This window comes from Mirounga angustirostris, unplaced genomic scaffold (genome assembly GCF_029215605.1).
Source record: "Mirounga angustirostris isolate CCGP_5_RB_7025 unplaced genomic scaffold, mMirAng1.0.hap1 SCAF_9, whole genome shotgun sequence".
Lineage (NCBI taxonomy): Eukaryota > Metazoa > Chordata > Mammalia > Carnivora > Phocidae > Mirounga > Mirounga angustirostris.
The window spans coordinates 116,153,403-116,170,570 of NW_026991717.1; the positions used below are offsets into that span (position 1 = coordinate 116,153,403).

The 17,168-nt window shown below is 39.1% G+C and overlaps 1 protein-coding gene across 5 annotated transcripts in view; it reads left to right on the top strand.

The window, feature by feature from the left end:
• PSEN1 (presenilin 1) overlaps positions 1-17,168 on the top strand; it is a 69,992-nt gene that overhangs the window by 17,534 nt on the left and 35,290 nt on the right. For all 5 annotated transcript variants that reach the window (XM_045901144.3, XM_045901148.3, XM_045901147.2 and 2 more), the window contains one exon: positions 15,901-16,154. In XM_045901144.3, the coding sequence (XP_045757100.1) occupies positions 15,901-16,154 (254 nt within the window). The remainder of the gene's footprint in view (positions 1-15,900; positions 16,155-17,168) is intronic.

Here is a 17,168-nt window from a genome sequence, read left to right on the forward strand (position 1 = left end):
GTGATTTTTCAAACCTTCTTGTACATTGGAATCCCCTGAATGAACTGTTAATAAAAATTCTCTGGGCCCCAAACCCAAAGTTACTGATTCTGTAAGTCTGAGATGGGGCCACAGAATTTGTGTTTCTGACCCATTCCCAGATCTTTTTTTTTTTTTAAGATTTTATTTATTTATTTGACAGAGGAGACACAGCAAGAGAGGGAACACAAGCAGGGGGAGTGGGAGAGGGAGAAGCAGCCTTCCCGCTGAGCAGGATCATGACATGAGCCAAAAGCAGAAGCTTAACGACTGAGCCACCCAGGCGCCCTGCCCCCCCTTCTCAGATCTTGTTGGTACTTTTGGTCTAGGGTTTAGGAACCAATATATTGGATGAAGAAATAAAGGGAAAGTGACATCAAAGAAAAATGATTAGATTTAAAAATTGAATAGTATTTTTATTCATTAGTTTATTCTGACCCAAATTTTCTAGACCTTAAAGAAATTGTCAACAGCCTTTTTGATTTACAGTAGAAAAAAAAATCAGTCATTTGTAACTAAAAAAGAATCCTTAAAGTAGTAATCCATTGAGAGATCAATAATGATTCTCTATATAAAGCAATTGCTAAAGAACACTTATATAAGTCTGCTACCTTCAGCTGCTAAATGTACATTAAAGTATGTTTAGTCTTGGGGTGTCTGGGTGGCTCAGTCGGTTAAGTCTCTGACTCTTGATCCCAGCTCAGGTCTTGATCTCAGGGTCATGCGTTTGAGCCCTGTACTGGGCTCCATGCTGGGCATGGCGCCTACTTAAAGAAAAAAAAGGAAAGAAAACAACAACAACAACAACAAAACCCCATATGTTTAGTCTTTAGAAGGTTAGCTGCATTTTCTTTTTTTGTTTTTTGTTTGTTTGTTTTTAAAGATTTTATTTATTTATTTGACAGAGAGAGAGATAGCAAGAGCAGGAACACAAGCAGGGGAATGGGGGAGGGAGAAGCAGGCTTCCTGCCAAGCAGGGAGCCTGATGTGGGACTCGATCCCAGGACTCTGGGATCATGACCTGAGCCGAAGGCAGATGCTTAATGGCTGAGCCACCCAGGCGCCCTTTTTTCTTTTTTTGAATTCAAAACATTAAATGCAAAGAACTTTATTAAGTTGTTAGCAAATCATAGATTGGCAGAACTAAAATGATGGTGGGTCACTTTTTTTAAGCGTGAGAAATTCTATAAAATTAAACAGCAGACAGACCTATAAGCTATTTATTGTTTAAGTACTTGGGTCCTTGAGAAAATAAATGAAAGGGGTGATCTAAATTCAAACTGAATAGGGCCCAATAAGCCTTTGACAGTGTTATAGTGTTATAGTAATGAATCTGTTCTCCCAGTTATGTCAAAATGAAGTAAGGAGAAAGAAAATTGTCTTGATGACCTCCAGAGGAACATGCTTGCTTCTGCATGAGAGTAGTCAGAAATCTTTGGCACAGATCTTAAGAGTTTGTTAAAAAAAAAACAACAAAAAACCCCTCTAGTTTCAAGCCTAACACAACCGCCTCATAAATAAATGCTATCTTTAACCAGTTATTTCAACTGTTTAGGGAAACAACAGCCTTTCTTGATGTTAAGTAATGGTTAAAGCTCTAACTTCAGGGAATCATGAAGCTTGGCCAGATGCTGGATGGAATTCTGTGTGTGTGTTGGAAACATGTTGCCTATGATTAATAAATATTTTCAAGTGTTCCACATAACTTGCCAGTTCTTTAGTTAAGCTACTCTTCTAGTTTTTCTTATACTGCAGGCTCAGGAGCTTCACATTTCTAATTATAGAAATCCAAACAGTCTCCATAAGGTGTTATAGGATTGTTACTTTTTGTTATAAATAAATACTCATTTTAAGTAAGGAAATAGTTTGCAGACTCTAAGCACATCAGCATACTGAAATGCACTGTAATTTTTAGGCATGATGATTGTTATTACATGGAAATGCATACATGAAATAATAGATAAAAAGGCAGGACACAATATTTGTGAACATTCATTGTAACTATAATATGTATGTATGTTGAAAAACATTAGATTTTGAGGTGTAGTAAGAATAAGTTGTTTTCCTCACAAAATCATTTACATTAATATTTAGCAATATAAAATTATAAACTTAAGTGTGGCAATAACTGCCATGAATAAAATAAAAAAACTGTCAAAGATTCATAATGCATAATGACAGGTAAATCTTAATATACAAAAATTCTTTGTTTTTTTAAAGATGAGTATTTAGTTTTTAGTTTTTTTTTTTTTTTAAGATTTTATTTATTTATTTGAGAGAGAGAGAATGAGAGAGAGAGAACACATGAGAGGGGATAGGGTCAGAGGACGAAGCAGACTCCCCGCCGAGCAGGGAGCCCGATGCGGGACTCGATCCCGGGACTCCGGGATCGTGACCCGAGCCGAAGGCAGTCGCTTAACCAACTGAGCCACCCAGGCGCCCCAGTATTTAGTTTTTTTTTAAATTTATTTATTTGACAGAGATAGGGAGAGAGGGAACACAAGCAGGGGGAGTGGGAGAGGGAGAAGCAGACTTCCAGCTGAGCTGGGAGCCCGATGTGGGGCTTGATCCCAGGACCCTGGGATCATGACCTGAGCTGAAGGCAGACGCTTAACGACTGAGCCATCCAGGCGCCCCTATACAGAGAATTCTTATGAAGTCAAAAGGAACATAACTCAGTATCAGCATTGCCAAAGGATATGAGCAATATATAAGGAGGAAGAAGAAGTATAAATGTCAATAAATACATGAAAAGACTAGTTGATCAACCTCCTAATAATACGAAACTTAGAAATGAAAACTTTTTACCTATCAGTGAGCAAGGATTGAAACCCATTGCATCTGGCTCAGTCAGTAGAACATGTGACTCTGGATCTCCCGGTTTAAGTTTAAGTTCAAGCCTCATGTTGGGTGTAGAGATTACTTAAATTGTTAATTAAATAAAGTCTTGAAAAAAAATGAGAAAGAAACCCAGTGCTACTAAAGGTACGGGGAAATAGGCATTCTCATGTGCTGCTCATGGGAGTTTAATTTGTGTTTATTTGGAGGCAAGTTGTCAATTAAGTCTGCAAAGACACAGGCCTTTTGGAAATAATTTGACAAATCTAAAAGTGCACATACCTTTTGACTTAAGATTTCCACTTTTAAAATTTATCCTTTAAAAATATTACAAGAGTGCCAAGAAATGTAGACAAACATATCTGATGAAACATTATGTGTGACAATGAGAATTTTAAGATAATTTCAATCTTGTCTTACTTACGGTTTATCCAGTCAGTACTATAAGATAATGGTTAATAGTAGGATGACTAAACTGTCTGAATTAGAATCCCTGCTCTAGACCTTCTTAGCTTTCTGATATTTTGCAAATTTGCTGGCCTGAAGCTTCAGTTTCTTTCTAGGTTAAATGAAGTTTATAATATTAAGAAACTCAAAGTTTATTACTCACCTGAAGTACTTAGCATAGTGTCCTGCATGTATGTGGTCAATAAATCTTAGCAATTATTATCATAAGTGTCATTACCATGCTACTATTATAATAGTTAAGATTGAGGTTTAATATACTGGCGTAGAAGGTATCTGATATATTATTAAGTGACAAAAGCAAATTACAGAACATGGCTTTAAAAAAATCTAGAAGTATGGGGTACCTGCCTGGCTTAGTCAATAGAGCATGTGACTGTTGTTGATCTCCGTGTTGTGAGTTCAAGCCCCATGATGGGTGTAGAGCTTACTTAAATTAAAATTAAGGGCATCTGGGTGGCTCAGTTGTTAAGCGTCTGTCTTCAGCTCAGGTCATGATCCCAGGATCCTGGGATCGAGTCCCACATTGGGCTCCCTGCTTGGTGGGAGGCCTGCTTCTCCTTCTCCCACTCCCCCTGCTTGTGTTCCCTCTCTCGCTGTGTCTCTCTCTGTCAAAAAAGAAATAAAATCTTAAAAAAAATTTTTTTTAAATTAAAAAATCTAAAATACTTAAGATTGCTCACCATGTTCATATTGTGGGGCAAAGATTGGGGGGACACTTTCTGTGTTAAAAACAAAAGTTTGTAACACTTTTTAAAACTTCTAAAAAATGTTTATAAACTTTTGTTTATAGTCTTTTTTTTTAAGATTTTATTTATTTGCGAGAGAGAGAGCATGAGCATGGGGAGGGTCAGAGGGAGAGGGAGAAGCAGACTTCCCACTGAGCAGGAAGCCCTACTCCTACTCGGGGCTTGATCCTAGGACCCTGGGGTCATGACCTGAGCTGAAGGCAGACACTTAACCAGCTGAGCCACCCAGGCGCCCCTGCTTATAGTCTTTTAATTACAAAAATAAAACTTAAAAAAAAGGGCAGGCAGAAAACAAGGTTTAAAAAAGACAGCAGGCACTACATTGTATTAAAAATACCTCCACAATTTTTGCTGCTTGAGAAATACTGTCCCTTGCTTGAGGGTCCACATGCCTTTGGTGACTGGAGTTGTACTTGCATCACGTTTTGAAATAAGAACAAGGGAGAAAGAATTAAAACGAAGCCTCTCACTTAATGGTGTGGGAGTCCTGGGGAATCTGGCTTCATAGGAACTCACTTCCCACATACTTAACCACTTCCCATGGGACTCCACCCTCTGTGACACTTACAACATTTATACAATGAGTAATCCTTCCTTCTGCCACTGAAATGAAATCATTTATAATGGCTACAGCACTTGTTTTTCTGAACCTTAAAAATAGCTTTTAAAGGCAAAACTATGGAGGCAGTAAAAAGATCAGTGGTTGCCCAGAGTTGTAGAGGGGAGAGAGATATAAATAGGCAGAATACAGAGGATTTTTAGGACAGTAGAAATATTCTATATGGTACTATGATGGATGCATGTTACACATTTTTAAAAACCCATGGAATGTGTAACATCAAGAGTGAACCCTAATGTAAACTATGGACTTTGGGTGATAATGACATGTTAATGTAGATTCATTGATTAGAAATGTACCACTCTGGTATAGGATGTTGATGGCAGTGGGGGGGCGGGTAGGGTAGTTGGTGGAGGCTCTCACGCGGCAAGAGTATATGTGAAATCTGTATTTTCTGCTCAGTTTTACTGTGAACCTAAAACTGCTATAAAAAATAAAGTCTATCTTTTTTTTTTTTAAAGCTAGAAATGACCTACCAAGCTACACACACAGAAGGCCTTTATGTTCTTAATCTTTTAGAGGTATATGCTAAAGTGTTTACGAAGGAAATGATATATATGAATTTGTCTCAATACTAGACGGGTGAGTTGTATGAGAAAATAAATAGAATAAGATTAGCCATGAGTTGGTAGTGATTGAAGCTGAGTAAAGTGCATGTGGGACTTCATTTTACACTTCTGATAGTATTTGTCTTAACTTTTTCCATAATAAGTTTTTTTTTAATTAGCCTTAAAAATAATGCTAAGTCATCATCCTAATATTTAGCTGCCAGGATTTTTCATTTTGGAAATCTCTTAATAGTTCTAGTGTCATCCTCTTTTTTATTTTTTTTTAACATTTATTTATTTATTTGAGAAAGAGCGCATGCACGCCACTGAGCAAGGAGCTCCATGTGGGATTCGATTTCAGGAGCCTGGGATCATAACCTGAGCCAAAGGCAGATGCTTAACTGACTGAGCCACCCAAGTGCCCTAGAGTCATCCTCCTTTTTTAACAGTTTCAAAGCACCGACACACCCCTTTTGAGAAAGACACTTTATTTTTTGTTGTTGTTGAGGTGTAATTGACAGACAGTAAAGTACCCATATTTAAAGTATACGATTTGATAAGTTTTGATATTTGTATATATACTCTTGAAACTGCCACCACAGTCAAGGTAATGAACTTAATCACCCCCAGAAGTTTCCTCATGTTCTTTTGCCATCTGCCCCTTTCGGTTCTTCCCAGCTACTCATCCCCAGGCAACTGCTGATCAAGTTTTTGTCACTGTACTCTAGTTTTCATTTCCTAGACATTTGTACAAATGAGATCATACAGTGCATACTCTCTTGCTTGGCTTCTTTCATTCAGTATAATTATTTTGAGATTCATCAGTGGCGTGGCATAGCATGTATCTATTGTTTATTCTTTTTTTACTCCTGAGTTGTATTCCATTATATGGATATACCACATTTTTTTTTCCATTTACTTGTTGATGGAGATTTGTGTTGTTTCCAGTTTGGGGTTGTTATCAATAAGGCTGTTATGGACATTCATGTATAAATAATTGAATGGACATATGCTTTTGTTTATTTTGAGTAAATAAGAGTAGAATATGATCCAATGGAATAGGTATATATCTAACTTTTAAGTGTACATTTCAGTAATGTTGACTGTATTTGCACTGTAGTGCAACAGATCTCTAGAACTTTTTCAACTTGCAAAACTGAAACTCTATACCCATCGAAGAACAACTCATTTCCCCCTCCCTGCAGTCCCTGGCAGTCCCAATTACGCTTCCTGTTTTTTTGAGATGGACTGCTTTAGATACTTCAATAAGTAGAATCATGCAACATTTGTCTTTTTGTGACTTATTTCATTTAGAATAATATCCTCAAACTTTCGTCTATGTTTTAGCATGTGACAAGATTTTCTTCTCTTTTAAGGCTGAATAATATTCCATTGTACATATGCACCACATTTTCTTTGTCTGTTGATGGACATTTGAGGTGCTTCTATCTTGGCTCTTGTGAATACTGCTGCAGTGACCATGGATGTGCAAATATAAATATCTCTTGAGATACTGCTTTTAATTCTTTTGGATATATGCCCAGAAATAGGGTTGCTGGATCATATGATAATTCTGTTTTTAATCTTTTGTCTGTAATAGCCATGCCATTTTACATTCCCACCAGTGGTGCACAAGGGTTTCAATTTCTCTGCATCCTTGCTAATCCTTGTTATTTTTTTGATAGTAGCCATCGTAATGGGTGTAAGATGGTATCTCGCTGTTTTGATTTGCATTTCTCTAATGATTAGTAATCTTGAACATCTTTTCATATGCTTATTGGCCTTTTGTATATGTCCTTTGGAGAAATGTCTATTCAAGTCCTTTGCCCATTTTAAAATCAGATTATTTCAAGCACCTGGGTGGCTCAGTTGGTTAAGCATCTGCCTTCGGCTCAGGTTCAGGTCATGAACCCAGGACCCTGGGATAGAGCCCCACATTGGGCTCCCTGCTCAGCAGGGAGCCTGCTTCTCCCTTTCCCTCTGCTGCTCCCCCTGCTTGTGCTCTCTTGCTCTCTCTGTTAAATAAATAAATAAAATCTTTTTAAAAAAATAAAAAATAAAATCAGATTATTTATTTTTGTTGTTTTGTTGTTGAGTTGTAGGAGTTCTTTATATAATCTGGATATTTACCCCTTATCAGATAGATGATTTGCAAATATTTTCTCCCATTCTGTGGTTTCCTTTTTATTCTGTTGATTGTTTCTTTGATACAGAGAAGTTTTAAAGTTTGATATAGTCTCCTTTGTCTCTTTCTGCTTTTGTTCTTTAATTTCTCTTAGCAAATATTTTGTAGTTTTCAGTGTACAAGTATGTTTGGGGCTCCCCAGGATCATGCTCATGTTCAGTGAATAGCTAGAAGAACTCAGAAAAGCTGTTACGCTCACTGGCTATAGTTTATTACAGAGAAAGAATACAAATTAAAATTAGCAGATAAACACATTGTAGGGCAGAGTCCAAGAGATACTGGGCATGAGCTTCCAGTTTTTTCCTCCTAGCAGAGTCCTAGCAACAGTGCTCAATTCTCCCAGAAACATGCACAGAATGTTGCTGACCAGGAAGCTTACTTGAGCTTTGGTGTCCAGGAGTTTTATTGGGGGCTGCTCGTGTAGACAGACATGACTGACCATAGTTCTCTAGCCCCTCCCAAAGTCAAGCAGATACTTTGTGGCTCAAGACCTTCACCATAGATCACATTGTTAGCAATGTGGCCCAAAGCCTCATGTAAATAAAAACACTCTTAACAGGCAGGATATTCCAAGGGCTTAGAGATTATCTCCCAGGAACCAGGCCAGATCTTTCTTTGGCATGTGCAGGGTTTGGACATCCCTGACCTACTGAGTTAATCCCTTACTACACAATAGGCCTTTCACATCTTTTCATCCTTTAGGTCTCAGCTCAAATGTCACTTCCTCAGAAAGATATTCTCTGGCCACACTATCTAAAAGTAGTTCCATCCCACATTTTTTTTTCTTTAAATCACATCACCCTGTTACAGGGTGATTGACTTATTTCGCTCAGCATAACACCCTCCAGTTCCATCCACGTCGTTGCAAATGGCAAGATCTCATTCCTTTTGATGGCTGCATAATATTCCATTGTATATATATACCACATCTTCTTTATCCATTCATCTGTCAATGGACATCTTGGCTCTTTCCACAGTTTGGCTATTGTGGATGTTGCTGCTATAAACATCGGGGTGCACGTACCCCTTTGGATCCCTACATTTGTATCTTTGGAGTAAACACCCAGTAGTGCAATTGCTAGATCATATGGTAGCTCTATTTTCAACTTTTTGAGGAACCTCCATCCTGTTTTCCAGAGTGGCTGCACCAGCTTGCATTCCCACCAACAGTGTAGGAAGGTTCCCCTTTCTCTGCATCCCCACCAACATCCGTCGTTTCCTGACTTGTTAATTTTAGCCATTCTGACTGGTGTGAGGTGGTATCTCATTGAGGTTTTAATTGGATTTCCCTGATGCCGAGCGATGTTGAGCACTTTTTCATGTGTCTCTTGGCCATTTGGGTGTCTTCTTTGGAAAAATGTCTGTTCATGTCTTCTGCCCATTTCTTGATTGGATTATTTGTTCTTTGGGTGTTGAGTTTGGTAAGTTCTTTATAGATTTTGGATACTAGCCCTTTATCTGATATGTCACTTGCAAATATCTTCTCCCATTCTGTTGGTTGTCTTTTGGTTTTGTTGACTGTTTCTTTTGCTGTGCGAAAGCTTTTTATCTTGATGAAGTCCCAATAGTTCATTTTTGCCCTTGCTTCCCTTGCCTTTGGCGATGTTTCTAGGAAGAAGTTGCTGCGGAAGAGGTTGCTGCCTGTGTTCTCTTTTAGGATTTTGATGGACTCCTGTCTCACATTTAGGTCTTTCAACCATTTGGGAGTCTGTTTTTGTGTGTGGTGTAAGGAAATGGTCCAGTTTCATTCTTCTGCATGTGGCTGTCCAATTTTCCCAACACCATTTCTTGAAGAGACTGTCTTTTTTCCATTGGACATTCTTTCCTGCTTTGTCAAAGATTAGTTGACCATAGAGTTGAGGGTCCATTTCTGGGCTCTCTATTCTGTTCCATTGATCTATGTGTCTGTTTTTGTGCCAGTACCGTACTGTCTTGATGATGACAGCTTTGTAATAGAGCTGGAAGTCCGGAATTGTGTTGCCGCCGGCTTTGCTTTTCTTTTTCAACATTCCTCTGGCTATTTGGGGTCTTTTCTGGTTCCATACAAATTTTAGGATGATTTGTTCCAGCTCTGTGAAAAAAGTGGATGGTATTTTGATGGGGATTGCATTGAATGTGTAGATTGCTCTAGGTAGCATTGACATCTTCACAATATTTTTTCTTCCAATCCATGAAAAAATGCTCATCTTTTCTAATAATAAAAAATTACACTGTGTTCGCATATTTAACCTATCAGATAGGTAAAAATCCAAGCATTTCATAGCTTACTTTGTTGATAAGGGCTTGTTGAAATAGGAACTCTCCTATATTGCTGATCTTTATTTTTTTTTATTTTTTATTTTTTTAAGAAGTCTTTTTTTTTTTTTTTTTAAGATTTTTTATTTATTTATTTGAGAGAGAATGAGAGACAGAGAGCATGAGAGGGAGGAGGGTCAGAGGGAGAAGCAGACTCCCTGCCGAGCAGGGAGCCCGATGCGGGACTCGATCCCGGGACTCCAGGATCATGACCTGAGCCGAAGGCAGTCGCTCAACCAACTGAGCCACCCAGGCGCCCCTATTGCTGATCTTTAAACTGGTACAACCCATACAGAGGGTGATTTGGCAACACATATCAGGATTTTATTTTATTTTTTTAATTTTTATTTTTTAAAGATTTTATTTATTTGACAGAGACACAGCGAGAGAGGGAACACAAGCAGAGGGAGTGGGGGAGGGAGAATCAGGTTTCCCGCCAAGTGGGGAGCCTGATGTAGGGCTCTATCCCAGGACCCTGGGACCATGACCTGAGCTGAAGGCAGACGCTTAACGACTGAGCCACCCAGGCATTTTAAATGTGTACCAGGATTTTAAATGCGTATATACTTTGACTCAGTAGTTTCACTTCAGGAAACTTACCCTACAGATATGCTTTGCACATGTGAAATAACTTATAGGGGGCATTCATTGCAGCCGTGTTTGTAAATGACAAAAAGTTGGAAGCATGTTTATAGCAGCAATGTCCACAATAGCCTAAATATGGAAAGACCCAGATGTCCATCGATAGATCAGATGAATGGATAAGGAAGATGTGGGGTGTGTATGTGTGTGTGTGTGTGTGTACACATATATAATGGAATATTAGCCATCAAAAAGAATGAAATTTGCCATTTGCAATGACGTGGGTGGAGCTAGAGGGTATTATGCTAAATGAAATAAGTCAGTCACAGAAAGACAAATACCATATGATTTCACTCATGGAATTTAAGAAACAGGTGATCATAGGGAAAGGGAAGGAAAAATAAGATGAAAATAGAGAGGGAGGCAAACCATAAGAGATGCTTAACTCAGGGAAAAAGGGTTGCTGGAGGGGAGGTGGGTAGAGGGATGGGATAATTGGGTGATGGGCATTAAGGAGGGTACTTGATGTAATGAGCACTGGGTGTGATATGTAACTGATCACTAAATTCTATCCCTGAAACTAATAATACAGTATATGTTAACTAAATTGAATTGAACTGAATTAAAAAAAAAAAGTGGAAGCAAGTTAAAGTCTATCTTTAGGGGATTGGCCTAATAGATTATGATACATTCATATACTGGTTATGTAGCTGGTTTAAAAAGGTTTTTTTGGGGGGGGCACCTGGGTGGCTCAGTTGTTGAGCTTCTGCTTTTAGCTCAGGTCATGATCCCAGGGTCCTGGGATCGAGTCCCGCATCAGGCTCCTTGCTCGGCGGGGAGCTTGCTTCTCCCTCTGCCTGCCGCTTCCCCTGCTCGTGCTCGCTCGCTCTCGTTCTCTCTGTCAAATAAATAAAAATCTTAAAAAATAAATTTTAAAAAATAAAAAGTTGCTTTTCAAAGAATAAGGATGTACTTTACGTACTGATGTGTAAAAAAATCTCTAAGAGACATAGTTAAGCAGAGAAAGTACATTTATTGTACTACCATTTGTGTAAAAAGGGGAAATGAGAATATATATTTGTATTTGCTTGTATATACATCAAGAAACTGCAGAGCATAGTGACAGTGGTAATCTGGGGTATTAGACAACTAAATAGTTAGGTGGAAGATTTTTTTTATGTTAGTCCTCATTATATTCTTTGACTTTAGAATCGTGTGAAAATTTTACCTGTTTAAATAAATTGTATTTTAAAGAAATTGAAACATATAGTCAATTTTAAAAATAGTATCCAAAGTACTGTAAAGAGAAAGGGTGTAGTAAACAGTGCTCTAGCATCCCATATCAGCTTCAAGGGTGGGGCCAGGTGGGGTTGGCTAATGCTCATTATAAACCGGAACATCCAGTTGAGTACTGTGAATGAACATATTGCTTCTTTTGTGTTAGACTTACCCAATTAAACTGTTCATGTAGCCCTAATAGGACAGCTGTGCTGCCCTACAAAGAGCACAGATTTTGAAGCAAGAGACTTGAATTTGATTCCTGTGTCTGCTGTTTTCTGGCCTTGAGATTTTAATCTTAATCTACCAAAACCTCTCAATAAATACAAAGAATAAATGAAATAATGTGAGCGTGCTTTGTAAATTATCAAATAATATACAAAGAGAGCTGTTATTATTTGTGTTTTGGTTTATATTGCACAGTAATCAGCCCATTAAGTTGGTCATAATTGTATTGCTGAACATTAGTTACAAACAAAACATTCTTAGCATATGACTTAGTCACCTCCTTCAAAGAAAAAAGAAGTATGAATTTCCTCAACTCTGTCCTTTTCAGCTATCTGTCACACTGTGTCCCTGTCCTCCAGAGCCTATATTGCCTTCCTACTGGACTTTGGTCACTCCAATGACTTGTGTTCAACAAAAATTACCTTTCTTACTGAGTGGTGTATGTATTTCTACCTTTTGTACTTTCGAATAGTTTCCTTTCCGTTCCTCATAGGGTTTAAGTCTTTGTAAGTATTTTCTGTATGAGGTCAAAAAGTTAATTCCTAATCTCCAGACTGAGATGAAGGGCACCAATTCCTTTGTAAAGCCAACTCTTCTCTCTTCCTCTGTTCCCCTCCACTTATCCCCTATCCTGTTCCATGAGTTATCATCTCCCATTCTTGTATCCTCAATCTCTTCTGCTAGTCCTAACTCTGTGCTTTGACCTGATGAGTATGCTCAAGTCTAACATCCCTAAAAATGTTTTCAAATGTGAATCCCTTCTGTTGTCACATCTTTTATTTTTTTGCTTCAAAGAATGATTGCCTTTAACTTCTCAGTTTCCATTCATTCCCTAGTTCATTATGATTTATGATCTGATTTCCCTCTTTTTCTTTAAGATTTTTTTTTTTTAATTTTTTATTTATTTGACAGAGAGAGACACAGCGAGAGAGGGAACACAAGCAGGGGGAGTAGGAGAGGGAGAAGCAGGCTTCCCGCCGAGCAGGGAGCCCGATGCGGGGCTCAATCCCAGGACCCTGGGGATCATGACCTGAGCCGAAGGCAGATGCTTAACGACAGAGCCACCCAGGCACCCCAATCTCATTTCCCTCTTAACTGTTACTTTTGTAAAAACTTTGGCCCATGTCCCCCTGCTAAATTCAGTGGCTTTTCAGCTCTCGTACTGCCTGACTGTTGATGACACCTCTGAAATGTACTCCTTTTGCTGCTGTGGTGTACTGTTCTGGGATTTATTCCCTCTCCCCTATTTTTCTCTTAATCTCTTTGGCTGGTTTTTCTCCTATCACCTGCTGCTGAAGCTTAGGGGTTATGCACTTCTCTCCTTGATCATCATCCCACTCTGTTTTTCTTTCCACAGTTGTTGCATTATATAATGACCAAGTCCACACTGTTCTGCTTTCCATCTATACTCTCTCCCTGAGATTTCATCCATTTCCATAACTATAGAAACTAATGACTCCCCCAACAGTACCCTTGGACTTTGCTGCCTGATTGCAGGTACCTCACATTCACCTATCTCCCTAATTAAAATAGCTCTCGTCTCCTCCAGCCTGCTCATCTTCTTGTGTTCCCTGCTCAGTCAGTGCCATCTTCACCTTCCCAGTCCCTTATGCCAGAAACCTCCAGGATGGTCCTTGACTCCTTCCTGACCATTCACATGTAATTTACCACAAAGCCCTGTCAGTTCTGCTTCTGAAATATCTTTCTCGTACATCTCCTTGTTTTCATCGCCACTTAGTCAGGTTTCTTTAAAATGAAACGTAATCGAATGTGTCACTACCTCAACCTTAACAATTTTTATGACTTTTTATTGCCTACAGGACAAAGTTTAAAGTCCTTGGGCATGGCAAATTAGATTTTTTTACAACCTGTTCCTAACCTTTTCCTGCTCCCAGCCCTGACAGACCGTGTTCCCCAGCCAGCTCAGGAGTATTCACTGGTTTTCTGCATAGGCCTTGCTTTTCAATTTCACACCTCTGCACCATTGTCATGTCTCTGCTTGGAGCCCTTTCACCTTCCACTCACTTTTCTCAGGAATCGTATCTTTATGCTGCCTTTCTGGACCACACAGAATGATCAGTCCTGCAGCACTTTATTCATGTCTCTGATATAATATTTATCCTGTTTTTGTTTTTGTTTTTTAAGATTTTATTTATTTGAGAGAGAGAAAGAGAGACAGCAGGAGAGGGAGGAGGGTCAGAGGGAGAAACAGACTCTCTGCTGAGCAGGGAGCCCGACGTGGGACTCGATCCCGGGACTCCAGGATCATGACCTGAGCCGAAGGCAGTCGCTTAACCAACTGAGCCACCCAGGCGCCCATATTTATCCTGTTTTAAAGCTAACTTACAATCTTCTTAAGGACAGCATCTAGATCTTTTTAATTTCAATATTGCCATAGCATAGTACCTAGAATATAGAATTTTGATAATTATTTATGGGATGAATATATTCAAAGTAAAGTAAAAGAGAACTCAGCCCACACTGAGTCTGCAGAGTTCCCATGTTGTCTTGTGAACAGCACATTGAGAGGTGGTTAAGAGCTTGATTTCTGTAGTCGGGCATGCCTGGGTTCAAACCCTCTCTGTAATGCTTCCTAGCTGTGACCGTTTCCCCACCTACAAAGTGGTGATGAAGGGCTGGCTGTGAGAATTTAATGTAAAGCACGTATCACAATCTCCAGTACATTATAATAATTTTAAGCTATTATTAAGAGTGTAATGTATTTTTAATGAGTAACAGCAGTAGTTATACTCTGTAGTCAAAAATGAGGTAAAAGAGTGGCATGTTCTCACATGATCTTCCTAAGAGAACCTGTTCTGAACCAAGCTGATACATTTTACCAGCAACAATGACTATCAGTCTGCTTTCCTCTCCTATACTTATCTAGGAGGAGGAGTGCTGTTCTTTTCCTGCTGTTATCTGTTGTTTGTATTACTGTTCTTAATGCTCTTGAGATTCACTCTCTCCTTTACAAGAAGTTGAGTTTTAGATATGAACAGTGATACCAAAAAGGAAGTTGAACTTAAAGGGTAAGAAAGGGTAAACCCAGGATAAGGATGGAAGTGGTGTTTGGATTAAGAGACTGGGGAAAGTAGAATCTAAGAAAAGTTCTAGTTTCATTCCGTCATTTGTCAAATATTTATTGTTCCCTCACTCCATACAGGGCAAGGTGGGGATGCCTCTGGCTGGAGGGGCATCAGAATTGTTTAAGGCCTAATTTCTCTCTGTAAAGATTTTTAAAAATCTTTTAAATAATTTTTGAAATAGTTGTAGATTTACATGCAATTGTAAGAAATAATAGATCCTTTGTATATCACTAGAAGGATTTTAAGTCTTACTAATAATGAAGGTGAGGGGCACCTGGCTGACTCAGTTGGTGGAGCATGCGACTCTTGATCTCAGGGTCGTGAGTTCAAGCCCCACATTGGACGTAGAGCCTAGTTAAAAAAAATTATGAAAGTGAGATAGTTTCTTGTATAACTGGTATGAAATCACAGGTAGAAAGCAGTTCATAATTGTGAAAAGGCTGAGATTACTATGCTTGCAGCTGTAACAAATAAGGTTTCATGCAGGTATCAGTTTTTAAGCCAAACCTCAGAGGATGAGTACAATTGTATTAGGTTGAGAATGGAAGAGGAGAATGAGGTAAACCAAGAGCTAGGTGAGAGGGAGGACCTGGGTTCCTTCACCGAACAGTGGCTGATCATCTAGATAGACATTCATTCATTCATTTAAAAAAGATTTTTATTTATTTGTCAGAGAGAGCACAAGAGGGGGAGCGGCAGGCAGAGGAAGAAGCAGACTCCCTGCTGAGCAGGGAGCCCCATGCAGGACTCGATCCCAGGACCCTGGCATCATGACCTAAGCCGAAGGCAGACGCTTAACCTACTGAGCCACCCAGGCGCCCCTCATCTAGACTTTTAAATTGCACACCTCTTGTGAATTGATTCTTTCTTGCCTCGAGTTTTTAGAACTCAAGTAATGATGGGCCTCTTCTTAATCTCAGGTCTAATTATTCCATTTTCTGTTTTTGTAGAATACCTTGATTCTGCTGAGAGTCTGACTTCTTGAAAAAAGTTTCTCTTGTGCTTTTAGAATGACGGTAGAGAACGGCATGAGCACACCAGCGAAAGGCGGAGACGGGGCAACCCTGGGCCATTATCTAATGGACGACCCCAGGGTAACTCACGGCAGGTGGTGGAACAAGATGAAGAAGAAGATGAAGAGCTGACATTGAAATATGGCGCCAAACATGTGATCATGCTCTTTGTACCCGTGACACTCTGTATGGTGGTGGTTGTGGCTACCATCAAATCAGTCAGCTTCTATACCCGGAAGGATGGACAGCTGTATGTATGAGTGTTTTATTATTCTCAAGGCCGGTCTGGCTTTTCTTTGTAGTGTGTCATCACCACCTCGGAGGCCTCTGCTTTGAAGGGGCGCAAAGGCTAGAGAGTTCATCCTCTCTGACAGCCAGAGCAGTTGACAGAATGAGGGGTTATTATTTGATGCTTTAAGTAGAGAAAATGAGAGCTACAGAATTCTGTTTCATGTATGGTGTCACTGGTTAGGACTGAATTTAGGACAGGGCCATTGGTCCCATTGTTCTTCTGCTGGAACATTCTTTCCTTTTCTAGATTTGATGGATGAATTCTGTTATCCTTCTCATCTTTGCTTAAATGTTAAGTCCTCAAAGATAATTTCCCAGATCCTTGTAACAGAATTAGGTCCTTCCCGATATTCTTTCTCATAGCAACCTGTTCTTTTTCACAATATGCAAATATATTATTTATTTACATTATTTAAAGCCTGGTTTCCTTCTATACTGTAAGGCCTATGAGGGTACATTGTTTCTACAGCTAGTTATGTAATAAATGCTCAACAAAAAAAAGTTGCTAAATGAAAAGATGAAGAATTATTGCAAGCTGGCATTCTCTAGGCTCATGGGGGGATTGTTGTGTAGATTCTCTAGTGCTTTTGGTATGAGCCCTATGCCTTCAAGAAAAATGCTTTGATTCAGATTCACCTAGTTTTACTTTGGGACTCTGTAGAGCCCCTATAGGGCTCAAAGTTTTAAATGAATTTTGGAATTTGAATTAGCAAACTGTGTGGCATTCTAAAAGCCAAGCTTTTAATCTTTGGGAGAAAGGCTAAGGCAAGAATAAAGGGTGGGGGTTGGAGACAGCAGTCAAAAGAGACTGGGGGATATTATCTGTATAGCTTAGAGTTAGTTTTAGCTATATATTATACAACAGGGTTAGCAAGCCATAGTCTACAGGGCAGATCTGCCTGCCACCACCTATTTTTGTAAATAAAGTTTTACTGGAACGTAATCACGTTCATTCATTTGTATATTGTCTATG